Raw genomic sequence first — 12,664 nt, forward strand, 5'->3', positions numbered from 1 at the left:
CAGCATCATTCTGCAGCTTGTTTTTTCACTTAACATTTCCTGGAGTTCCTTCCCTGCCAGTTTATACAGAATGACTGCATCCATAATAAGGATGTACCATCGTTTATTTAATCATTCTCCTACTGATGGGCATGTATGCAGTTTCCTTTTTTCTAGTACTAATCATGCTGAAATAATGTTCTTGTGTGTGCCTTCTTGTGAACAAATGCATGTGTTTCTCTGCAAGAGGTGGATGTGAGGTACGGGCTTGCTTAGTCATGGGTAGGAGTGGGTATTTAACAGTTTTAACATTAAAAAAATTTTTTTTAATGTTTATTTATTTTTGAGAGAGAGAGAGAGAGAGAGAGAGAGAGAGAGAGAGAGAGAGACAGAGCATGAGCAGGGCAGGGACAGAGAAAGAGGGAGACACAGAATCTGAAGCAAGCTCCAGGCTCTGAGCTGTCAGCACAGAGCCTGATGTGAGGCTCGAACCCACAAACTGTGAGATCATGACCTGAGCCAAAGTTGGCTGCTCAACTGATTGAGCCACCCAGGTGCCCCCATTTTTAACATCTTTTATTATTTATTCATTTATTATTTTAAATTATTTATTATTACTGTTTTTACTTTAGAGAGAGAGAGCGAGCATGAGCGGGGGAGGGGCAGAGGGAGGGGAGAGAGAGAGAGAGAGAGAGAGAGAGAGAATCTTAAGCAGGCTTCACGCTCAGTGCTGAGCCCAACTTGGGGTTGGATCATGACCTGAGCCCAAACCAAGAGTTGGACGATCAATTGACTGAGGCGAGGCACCCAGGAGCCTCTAACATTTTAAATAGAGATTAGCAACCTGCTTTCTAAAGCAAACCCTCAAGCTTTTAAATGATGAATTTATTTTGATGAGGTCCCAACAGTTCATTTTTGCTTTTGTTTCCCTTGCCTCTGGAGACGTGTGGAGTAAGAAGTTGCTGTGGCTAAGATCAAAGAGGTTTTTGCCTCCTTTCTCCTCGAGGATTGTGATAGCTTCCTGAATTACATTTAGGTCTTTCATGCATTTTGAGTTTATTTTTGTGTATGGTGTAAGAAAGTGGTCCAGGTTCCTTCTTCTGCATGTTGCTGTCCAGTTTTCCCAGCACCACTTGCTGACGAGACTGTCTTTATTCCACTGGATGTTCTCTCCTGCTTTGTCAAAGGTTAGTTGGCCATACGTTTGTGGGTCCATTTCTGGGTTCTCTATTCTGTTCCATTGATCTGAGTGTCTGTTCTTGTGCCAGTACCGTACTGTCTTGATGACTACAGCCTTGTAGTATAGCTTGAAGTCTGGGATTGTGATGCCTCCTGCTCTGGTTTTCTTTTTCAAGATTGCTTTGGCTATTCGGGGTCTTTTCTGGTTCCATACAAACTTTAGGATTATTGTTCTAGCTCTGTGAAGAATGCTGGTGTTATTTTGATAGGGATTGCACTGAATATGTAGATTGCTTTGGGTGGTATCGACATTTTAACAGTATTTGTTCTTCCTATCCAGGAGCATGGAATCTTTTTCCATTTTTTGTGTCTTCTTCAATTTCTTTCATAAGCTTTCTATAATTTTCAGTGTATAGATTTTTCACCTCTTTGGTTAGATTTATTCTTAGGTATTTTATGGTTTTTGGTGCAAGTGTAAATGGGATTGATTCCTTGATTTCTCTTTCTGTTGCTTCATTGTTGGTGTGTAGGAATGCAACTGATTTCTGTGCATTGGTTTTATATCCTGCAACTTTGCTGAATTCACGAATCAGTTCTAGCAGTTTTTTTGTGGAATCTTTAGGGTTTTCCATACAGAGTATCATGTCATCTGCGAGGAGTGGAAGTTTGACCTCCTCCTGGCCGATTTGGATGCCTTTTATTTCTTTGTGTTGTCTGACTACAGAGGCTAAGACTTCCAATACTATGTTGAATAACAGTGGCATGAGAGTGGACATCCCTGTCTTGTTCCTGACCTTAGGGGGAAAGCTCTCAATTTTTCCCCATTAAACGATGAATTTAAAATTCATCAAGTATACATACATTACATTTTAGGGAAAAGATGCTCAGTCATACCACTTAGTGCACTGATGTGTCACTATCAAAACCGAGTGGGACGTGAGGAATCTGACCAAGTGAGAACACCCAGAGCTGCTAGAACAGACTCAGCGTTGCTCTGAACACCTTGTGGGCCTCCTCTGTGCCGTGATTTGCTCTGGGTTGGAAAAGGGGTGGAGTTACAGCCTGGTAGGGGAAGGGGATGTGTCTGCAGTCAAGGTCATTCAAGGCAGTGGTCACTTATGGGAAAATCTTTTGAATCACAGGAAAAAGACAGAGAACTACTATCTTTGGCACTCAAGGCTATGATCTCAGAACCAAAATAATTATCCTAGAGAAACCGTGGCAATGAAAGAAATGTCAGATGGTTTAATAAGAATAAATATTGGCTCCCTTGTCACAGCAGAAGGTGGTGGATTGTAGATACCACAGAAATTGATGTTACTCCCTTACAAATCCTGTGTGGATTGTTCAAGAGATGGCTGGGAGCCCCTAGAAACAAAAGATGGATCCCCAGAAGTCTACAGAATACAGAAGTTAGTGCAGAACGAGTGGGGCCTGTGTGTCCCCAGGGTTAGGGGACTGGAGGGGTGGAGGCGTGCCCCAGAGTGGATGTCAGTTACAGAAATGCATCTCAGTGAGCCTCTCATGATTCTTTCAGGGATAAAATGGTGACATGTTAGGTGGAACAATAGGGCCATCTGAAACTTCTGGCAAAAGGGTTTGGCGTCAGGTTAGAGACTAGAGGAAAAACCCCCCAAACATGCCAAAGGACCATGTACTCCATCTAGTGTGTTTGACATTGGACTGGAAAGGAGCCATCCTACAAATGAAACCTTCAGAGAAGCCAAAGCTGAGATGATCCTCCAAAAATGCAGGACAATATAACCATGATCAAAAATGTCTCCATAGGCTGGAAGAATGGGCAGAAATTAATAGGATGAGATGAACTGGGAGTCGGTTCAATAACAGATTGAGTACACAGGGAGCGGATGGGGAGAGCTGAGTATGTGCCACCCTACATGATGCAATCTGTCATGGCTGCCCCAAAGTTGATCCAACCACCTGCTGGATGAGGAGAAGCCCAAGTCCAGCTGTCAGAGGACCAAGCGCTCACAGGTGGCAGGCTCCTCTCCAGCTTGCTCACGGCCCCCTGATCCCAGCCACCGAGCACATCAGGCTGAGTCCCACAGGCTCCCAGACCCGCGTAGGTCAGTTAGACCCACTGTCATCACTATGTGTCTTCATTTACATTATTTAAACTGATGGTAAAGACAAAAGAAGTTGTTTCTGGGAAAACTAAGTAGAATGCTTTGAAGAGATTTGACAAAGTGCAGTTGCCTAAAAATAACAACTGTGGCTGACTTAGAAGTGGTGGGGGCTGGAAAAGAGTACGAAAAAAATCATGAAATCGAGGATTCGGCAGTGAGATCCCTTTCCTAGACTTTCAAGACACTGCCCCAGGACACTGGTGATCGCAACACCTTGGGTGTGGTTTACACAAGAAAGGTGAAGTGAAATTCCAATCAGCAGACCTCAAACTCTAAAAGATGGGCAAATGGATGCGTATTTATATATTTTACATTAAAATAAAATGTGTGGGGGTATGAATATGATTTTCTTTGGTTCTTTTTAATTGGCTTTTCAATTAACTCTTTAACCACCATACCAACTGCATCAGCTAAAAGAGTTTTTACTGTTATCGCATGGTCAGTCTGGCAGCAAATTTCACAAGGGGCGCGGAAGGCTCATTCCAAGGAGGGGGGTGAAGACAGAGAAGGCTCTAAGGCCTCAAGGGCACCTGATGGTGTCCATAAGCAGTGATGGGCTCCCAGGCTGAAGGACATGCAACCTCAGAATGAAAAAGAGGGTCCCTGTCTCTCTGTCTTTCCGTCTCTCATCCATATGACCTATTCATCTCTGTAGTTTCCCCCTTTCTTTCCAAGAAGGACCCTTTCTGCTCACACTCTAAATTGTAAACTCAAAGAAAGTAAACAAAATACCCATTACAGATGCTGTGCGGACGGGCTTTCATACTACTCAAAACTGCCACAGGTTTCCAACTGAGAAACACGCAATGCATTTGGCTCCACACTTTTCCCTTGCCCAACCTCTGGTGTGCTTTCAGAGCAAGAGCAAGGCAACCGGGAGAGGATCTTTCTAGCCGATGACACCAGGGGACCAATAAAAGAAAGTACTATTTCCCTACGATATGCCAAGAGCTACACTCACAACTTTTGAATATATCATTTTTTAAATTCTCAACTTTGAGAAGCTGACAGTGTTCCCACTCATACAGCTGAAAGATGGAAAAACAAAGAGGGGGTACACTCAGTCACTTGGCTGGGAATAAGACAGCCAGGATGCATTCCCAGACCAGACTCCAGAATCTACCTTCTCTTTCCAACACGCTGCGGTGTTTGCAGAGCTGTGAAGAGTTAGGTAGGTTTTCTCATGAAAGCGTCCACGTGTGCACGTGCACATGGGGACAGGGAAGCCGGGAAGATGTGGCTCAACTGGAATGGCACGTGTGTACTGCGAGCTGAGGATACTAATGTGCGCAGGAGGCAGAAAAGGAACAGGGCAGTCCCAACTGTGAGCAAAGAGAACAAGCTGGTCAGCAGTGTTTTGTGGCCAGAGCCCAGGAGTTTATGGGCTGGCCTGGAAGGAGAGAGGTTGCCAGAAAGGCAGGGTCAACCACAAGCCAAGAGGGATCTGCCCAGGGCTTGAACAGGAAAGACCCTTCCCAGAGGCCAAAAGGGTGAAGGGAGGAAGCAGGTGGGTCTCAAGGGTGAAAGGTGAGGCTGCTGGACAAAGGCCCACACACCTGGAGGGGCCAGCAGAAGGGGGGCCGTCAGTGGGGGGAGGGGGGACTTCTGACACAGCCTCTTCAAAGAGCTGAGCTGTGGGTTCTGCCCTGGACTGGACACCGCTGGGCCATGCTGGGACACAGTGTATCCATGTGGTTCTGCTAAGGCAGCGATTCCCAAAGTGGGCTTGAAAAGGAACCTCTGTGAGGAGGGCCTGGATACCTGTGTGTTTAAAAGCTCTTGAGGGATTCACGCTTCATTCTGAGAAGTGTATGTGTACCTAACGCTGAACCAAAAGGCCTGCAACCCAATTCAGGAAGCATTTACTGGAAGCCTTAGAGAACAAAGATGAACGCGCCCACGCCGAGAAACTCGCAGTAAGGAAGGAAAGTGGATAAAGAAATCATAGTGATCATAATAGGAGCTGACAGACTTATGCACAGAGAATTACGGAAACACAAAGGAAGAGTCTTTCACTCTGAAGGAGTCTGAAGGGCTTCCTGAAGGAGGCCACCTATGAGCTGACCTAAAGTCTGCCAATACAGCCGCAAAGAGGAAGAGAAACCCATATGCCCAGGGGTACAGTCTGTCCAGAAGAGATCTCCCCTCCTTTAGTCCTCAAGAGATGGCACTCAGAAGCTGACGCTGCTAAAATGGACGGGGGTCTGTTTCCACTGTGGGGAATTTGGGAATGCTCCAAAGGCACCAGAGAAAAGAGCGAGACTGAAGACTTGTGCGGGGGGAGAACTGGCTGAACACCTACATCAAAACCATTAATTCACTTGTCACTATCAGGAAAATTAAGAAAATGTGTTTCTGCCCAACTGGATGCCAGCCACACCTGCCTATCATAATGTCAACATGTGATGGAATAAAGGCCTATCTAGTGATGTGCTGGTAAATGCTTACAACTGGCTCTCTGAGCCGTGGTGGGGGTGGGAGGGTGGAATCCTAATTTCTAGGCTTTGCCAGTTTTCATGGTGCGGTACTTCCACAAACACAATTTCAAGCTACTAATGACTGAATCCGTCACTGAATACGGAGTTGGAAAGAGAGGCACAGAACCAGCTTCACAAGCTGGTGCACACCACTGGGCCCATTGTGGGTCTTAAAACCCTATGCCATTTCCCAGGATCTCTGGAGAAAAGCCACAGCATTCCTGAAGTGTGTGTGTGTGCGTGTGTGTGTGCGTGTGCGCGTGTGCGTGTGTCCGTGAGGGAGAGAAGGGGACGAGGGACAATGACGACATGACCCAACACTAATAACACCAAATAGATTAATGCACAAAAATAGGAGGTCAAGGGAAAAAAGTTCAAACATCTGAGAAAGAAATAAAATTAACAAATCAACCTAACGGAAACCAATCTGCACAGCCAGGAAAACTTTCTGAATAAATGTTCATCTTTCCTGACCTAGCCTCTTAACCCATAAAATTGACCTCTTCTAATTAAAAAGACAATCGTGTCCTTATTTTAGTTTGTAACTTTAACTTCCTCCCACAAACATTTTAGATAGGATGCATTCACTCCAGTTACCCATCAAGGTTACAGTTAATTTCAAAGGCTGAAGAAAGACAAGCCACTGGGGTACTTTTCCTATCACAACTTTCATCAACTAACACACAACCACAGACATCTGGTGAGAGTGGCATCTATCCTGTTCTTTTAGACACTGGCTCTTGAAACCGTGAATCAGGATCTCCCTTGTGAAAAAGGATTGCTGAGGCCCATCCCCAGAGTTTCTAATTCAGTCCATCCGGGGTGGGGTCCAACAATCTGCATTTATAGCAACTTCCCAGGTGACGCCAATGCTGCTGGTCCTAGGACCACACTTTGAGACTTTGGATCAAAGCCATCAAATCACCTTTCTTGAGGAAACCGCGGTGCCCTCCCTTAACAGCCATTTTAATGTGCTGATGGCAAGAGATGTTGCACATGTCCCGTGACCCGTCAATCACTTCCACACATGCACCTGTTTTTGGTGCAGCCACATGTGGCTTGCTGTGAAGGCTAAGTGTGACAGAGCAAACAGAGTTACTAAGTGTTAAAGCCTGTGGGCTGTTTTAATAGGGTCCTTAAGATCCTCAATTGGCACCCTTGTTATTTCATCTTTCATCTGACCACATGAGGTGGGCTGGATGAACAGCATGGCCCCATCTTAAATTCAGGATGTTTAGGGACCCGAGGTGGGGTGTGTGTGTGTGTGTGTGTGTGTGTGTGTGTTGGGGTGGGGGTACATGAGACCAAGGTCAGGCAGGGGGAGCTGGTAGAGCCTGATGGCAAACCAGGTCATGACCCGATTCCTTACTTTCCTTTAGGGCTCCTGGCCCCTCATCTAACTGGGCCCTGGATGCTGTGTTTTTGGAATTCCAATTTCTGATTGATTAGTACAGTTTTCCATTGTACTCTGTCCCCTTCCTGGCAAGCAGTTACTGCACATCACTGCCCAGATGCAGGCATGCCTGCTCAGAACTGCTGCCAGCGTAGAGGACAGGGGACAGACCGCTGGGGTGCCCACCGCCCTCCAGCAACTAGGTGAGGGTGTCGCCTGCCATCAGGCTGCAGAGGGCACAGCCAGAGGGCACAAAGATGTGGCAAGCACCCACTGTCTGGTGGGTCCCGGCACCCCATGCCCCTCACAAAGAGCTGAACCCACACCTGTCTTACTCTGGCACAGAGAGCCCGGTTTGGCAAGGCCCCTCCGAGCGATGCTAACCCTGTGTTTTTCCAGGGCCTCCTCAAGAAATCCTTTCAGAAATCAGTCCCGCATGTTTAAACAGCTTGCCTGTTTACACCCAAGATGCTGGATGGACAAGAGATGAGTCTGAGAAGCCCACCCTTCTACAGCGCCCTCAAAGTACACACCGGCGAATCTCAGAAAGAAATCAGGTCTTTGAATGTCCCAGTGGGACGTGGCTCAAGGAATTACTCTGCCCACAGCAGTTTGGTGGCTTCAAGGGTCAACATCTCTCAAGGACATCCTTCAGCATTTATTGTGTAACCTTGGGCCAGGGACCTAACCTCAGTTTCCTCATCTGTGAAATAGGGGCAGTCATATACTTGCCTCATGGGCTTTTTGTCAAAGATTGAGTGTGTATGCACCAATTTCTTCCAAGGACACTTGGCAGAGGGAGGCATAAGGTCTAACACCAACAATCATGTTGCTCTCATTCCGGTGGACACAGACTCTATGTTGGCCTCACGTATGTCACTTGGAGTTTCCAGTGATATGCAAATGAATGAAAGAAGAACCTCTTTCCACCCAATGGTCCAGCACGCACACTATTTTTCCTACAGAAAGGGAAAGTGGGGCCCATGCCCCAACTGGAGGGCACAGAAGCATTTGAAATGGGCCTTGTAGGTCTACCCAGGTCAAACTGCCTTTCAGAGGAAAGCCACAGCAGACACGGTCAGACCCAGCAAGCGGATAAAACAATCATTGTCCAAACAAAGGAAGCACCACTGCCAATCTCACACTTACTTCCAGGACTGTCCATTGTTCGACAACAATAGCATCATAGCCCTGCATGGTTTTGCTATCTTCTGTGGAAACAGCTTCAAAGATGAATACTCCATCTGTCAGGCTGTGCAAGGAATCTGTGGAAAAAGAAAAGAGGCGGGGGGAGTTCTGTAAACCGTCTGTGGCAGAAGCCTTACAAGCAGCAAAAATTTTCACTGCATTCATTAATAATCCCAATCAGAACATCTTTTCAGCATGTTAATTAAAGAAGGCACACACAGCCATAGAGTCTAGCCCCATCAGAATGAATGAGACTAATTTACCTCGCAGTTCTGAATAATATCCTTGATTTTATGAGCCCAAATTTCATTGTTAGCAATCACCATTTGATTTCACGCGTTTACCTTCTTTTTCACGCTCCAACGTCAGGATGCACTGGGGAGAACTTATTCAGGGTAAAACACAGTCATTTAGAGACAGTTTTTAGAAGAAAACTATATTTAGGTGGAAGGTTTTTTTAAAGGGGGGATAGATATAACACAGCAGATCTGAGTTTGTCGGATGCACTCTAGATGCGCTGATTCTTGGAAGTTCTCATCATGTGGACAGCTGTACAGATGACGCTTTAGCTCTTGTCAAGAGGCAGAATTTGAGGGAAAGGGGAATTTTCCCAAATGATTTACCACTGAAAATGTTTCCTTGGGCATTGCTCTGGTCAGTGTGCCAGGTTCTGAGTTCTATATGATTCAATAAATGTACGTTAAACATATAACAGGATTCAAGAAGGACTCATTGTCTTAGGCAGTGAGAGTATAAAGAAAATTACAACAGAGTCCCCGCCACAGCCGAAGACATTAAGGGAGGTGTTTTCTGCCGCTCCTCCTTTTTTTAATATGGCTTTTAAATGCCCTAAATTCATTTAGATAAGAGATTGTGGGAAAGAGGACTAGACAGAGAAGCAGGTGGTTTGGATCCATGCTCTATCATGAAAAGTGACGTGACCCCTTTCAGGGACTGGGTCTCTCATCTGTGACATGGGAATGTGTACACAGAATCACTCCTGGTCCCTAGATTCTAATCTACAAATCAATCACACCATTAGGTACTGAATTGTGTCCTCCCCCCATCCAATTCATACGTGAAGCATTAACTTCCAAAGTGACAGTATTTGGAGGTAGGGCCTTTAGGGAATTAACTAAGGTTAAATGAGGTCATAAGGGTGGGTCCTAATCTGGTAAGACTGATGTCCTTACCAGGAAAACACCAGAGGGACCCCCCTCCCCTCTCCCTGCACAGAGGCAATGCCAGATGAAGAAGAGAGAAGGTGGCTGTCTGCAGGTTAGGAAAAGAGGCCTCAAGCAGAAACTGAATTTGCCAGCACCTTAACCATGGACGACATCTAGCCTCCTCAACTCTGAGAAAATAAATGTCTATTATTTAAGCTATCCAGCCTATGGTATTTTGTTATGGCAATTCACATTAAAAATATCTTTAGTGATATACTATTTTTATTTTAGAAGGATAATTCACATAATAATATGATTTTTTTTTTTAAAAGAAAGGGAGATAAATTCAGAAAGTCCTTTGTATTACATTGGAGTTCAGGAACTGCCAGCATTTTCCAGAAGCCACAAAGAAAAAGACAGACAGATGTAAATACTTAACAAATATTTAGCTTCTGTCTTCCACTAGACCTCATAAAGACAATTGAAAGGCCATTAAATGAGAAAATTGTTTGCAACAACAAAAATAAATAAATAAATGGCTAAGCTTAACATTCTTTATACGTGTATAAAAAGCTTATGGTGGTTAAGGGAATTTTAACTGTACAATCTTTTAGGAGAGCAATTTCACAAGGTCTAAAGAGCCTGAAACAAAAAAGTCCATCTTCTTTGACCCAGAAATTCTACCTCGTTCAGTCTATTCTAAGGAAATAACCACTAAAGCCATCAAATATTTATCTACCAGCATGACTTATAAATTCCTGAAAAACATAAACAATCTAAATGCTCAATAATTCAAATATTCAACCATGGAAAAGTAGTCGAATAAGTTAGGAGACTTCCATATAATTAAATACTATGTGGCTACAAAAAAATCATGGGAATGTAATGATTCAGAAAAATTCCTTAGAGACAATGTTATAAAGAAGAAGAAAAAAACAGGATACAAGCCTGCGGTATGAGCTGTATGTGATTTTTTTTTTTATGTTAAGAAGGGTTAGACAAACTTTAAGGAAATACATAAAATCTAGCAGCACTTATGATTGGTGGGATTAGGTATAATTTGAATTTCTTCTTATCCTTTTCTACAAGATTAATGCAAGAGTTAACACAAGCATCATACAGACAACACAGATGAAAATGAATTTTCTTTTTCTCTCCTTTACACGGCTCTTGAAGGCAGAACTAGAATCAAAAAGTTTTAGGAACTATGGGGAGAAAATGTGAGTACAATATAAACAGAAAGTACCTTCCTTAGAGTAGTCTAAAAAATGGAAGGTAAAACCTCAGAAGAGTGAGCACTGTGTTCCTGGAAGCATTTAAGCTTATACTGAAAACACTTTTAGCTGCTCATTCATTCCAATGCCTACCTAGCATCTATTTTGTGCCAGGTACTCCTGTGGTCACCGGACATCTTGCAGGCAGCAAGACATAAGAAGTCTCTGCCCCATGAAGCTTACCTTGCAGTGTGGGGAGGGAGACAGTGACATAATGTTAGAGGTGATAAATGCTATAAAAATATCAAATGGGCTAAGGGGAGAGAGTGCAGGTGGAGGCAGTGGTTGGGTATTTTTCAAAACGGGTCTCCTCATTTTGAGTAGAGATATGTACTTAACCATGCAAGGAAGGCTTTTGGATCTTCAGGGTTTAAGAGTTAGGTAGAGGATACAGCTGGAGTAGGGATGCACAGTTAATGAGGGGTAGCCAAGGACCACAAGAGCAGTGGAATCAGGAGAGAAGAAAGTCAAGACTAAGATGATGGGTGGGACGACCAGCTAACTAGGCACTTATCCATGTGACTTGTTTGGCCAATGGGATATTAGCAGGTATGATGCAACAAGGGCTTGGCAAGCCCTTGTGGTTGAACTTAACCTCTTCTATCTCTGCCACCACTTTGAGAGGACATGCCCCAGCTGCCCAAGAGCAGCTCAGCTTAGATCAGCTAACCCACAGACCTGAGAGTGAGCCCAGCTGAGATCAGCAGAACTGCCTCATGGAGTTGCTCCAGCCAACCCACCAATGTGTGAGAATAGTACTGTTTTTAGCCAATGACTCTGGGGTGGCTTGTTACACAGCAGTACTGTGGCAATAGCTGACTAATACAATGCCCAACCTAAACCTAAGAAATATGAGACTGGTGTACTTTGGTTGGCTTGGGGATATTCTTGATTATTCCAGAATGATAGAGAGGCCTGACCAGCTCAATGACTCACAGCCATGAGACTAATTCCTGGAGCACAGCAGCCTTGTCCAATATGATGAGATAATACTCCATTTTAAGTGAGATCAATCTAAGTTCATCAGCACCATGCTCCAGTTTCTTATTTATTTCCTAAACTGAGAGTGAGTTATCAAACAGCCTTAGCAAAAGTACTAAGGTTGCCTCTCTCATCTGCTCTGCTAAAAAGTTTTCCCCAAGTGTTTGTTCGCTGCCCTCCTAAGAAACGTTTTACAGAGATAACCAGCGAAGAACAGGGCTTCTCTTTAAACCACATTATAGGTATTTGGGGCCTCAGGACAAGATGAACCATAGTAAAGTTCACTTTTAAAGTTCTGAAGAATAAAGATCCAGCTGGAGCTCCTGCCACAGTAGGAATACCCTATAGAACCACTTTGAATAAAGCTTTCCCAAGTCCTGACCTGGGGATGCTTGAGACCAGAATACATTCAATGATTCCCTCAGGATTAGACCAACACAGCACAAATCCCCACAAGACTCCTACCAAAATATGTTCTCTCCAATCTCCAAAGTCTTTACGTACAAATCTCAATGGAAAACCTCCAAGACCTTAAATTGTGCCTATCACTGCTTTAAGTAATAGAGTACCCAATTTGGCATAAATATTACGATGGTATTTAGCCTGCCGACAGTACCGTGCAGTGGAGCTGAGGTCCAGAAGAGGGAATGAGACACCATAGTCCATCCAGACTTCCTTTCCCAGCCGCTGCCTGGCTTTCTCTGCTTCCTCCCTGGTCACAGGCCTGGGAGGAGGGCTGTGTGGTCAGTGGGGAGACGTATGGCCAGACTTGGGGTGTGCAATAGGAATAAACCAGGTCCTTATTTATCAGCTGCCTCAGCCACCGTCTGCCTTCCAGCCCCTCAGCCCACTGCTCTGCTATTCTGAATCCGGAGTGCTG

At 44.6% G+C, this 12,664-nt stretch overlaps 1 protein-coding gene across 4 annotated transcripts in view; it reads right to left on the reverse strand.

The window, feature by feature from the left end:
- The window catches only part of RFTN1 (raftlin, lipid raft linker 1), a 208,313-nt gene that overhangs the window by 36,297 nt on the left and 159,352 nt on the right, over positions 1-12,664 (reverse strand). For all 4 annotated transcript variants that reach the window (XM_042903436.1, XM_042903434.1, XM_042903433.1 and 1 more), the window contains one exon: positions 8,325-8,440. In XM_042903436.1, coding sequence (XP_042759370.1) covers positions 8,325-8,440 — 116 coding nt within the window. The remainder of the gene's footprint in view (positions 1-8,324; positions 8,441-12,664) is intronic.

The sequence above is a fragment of the Panthera leo genome, chromosome C2 (genome assembly GCF_018350215.1).
Source record: "Panthera leo isolate Ple1 chromosome C2, P.leo_Ple1_pat1.1, whole genome shotgun sequence".
Taxonomy (NCBI): Eukaryota; Metazoa; Chordata; class Mammalia; order Carnivora; family Felidae; genus Panthera; species Panthera leo.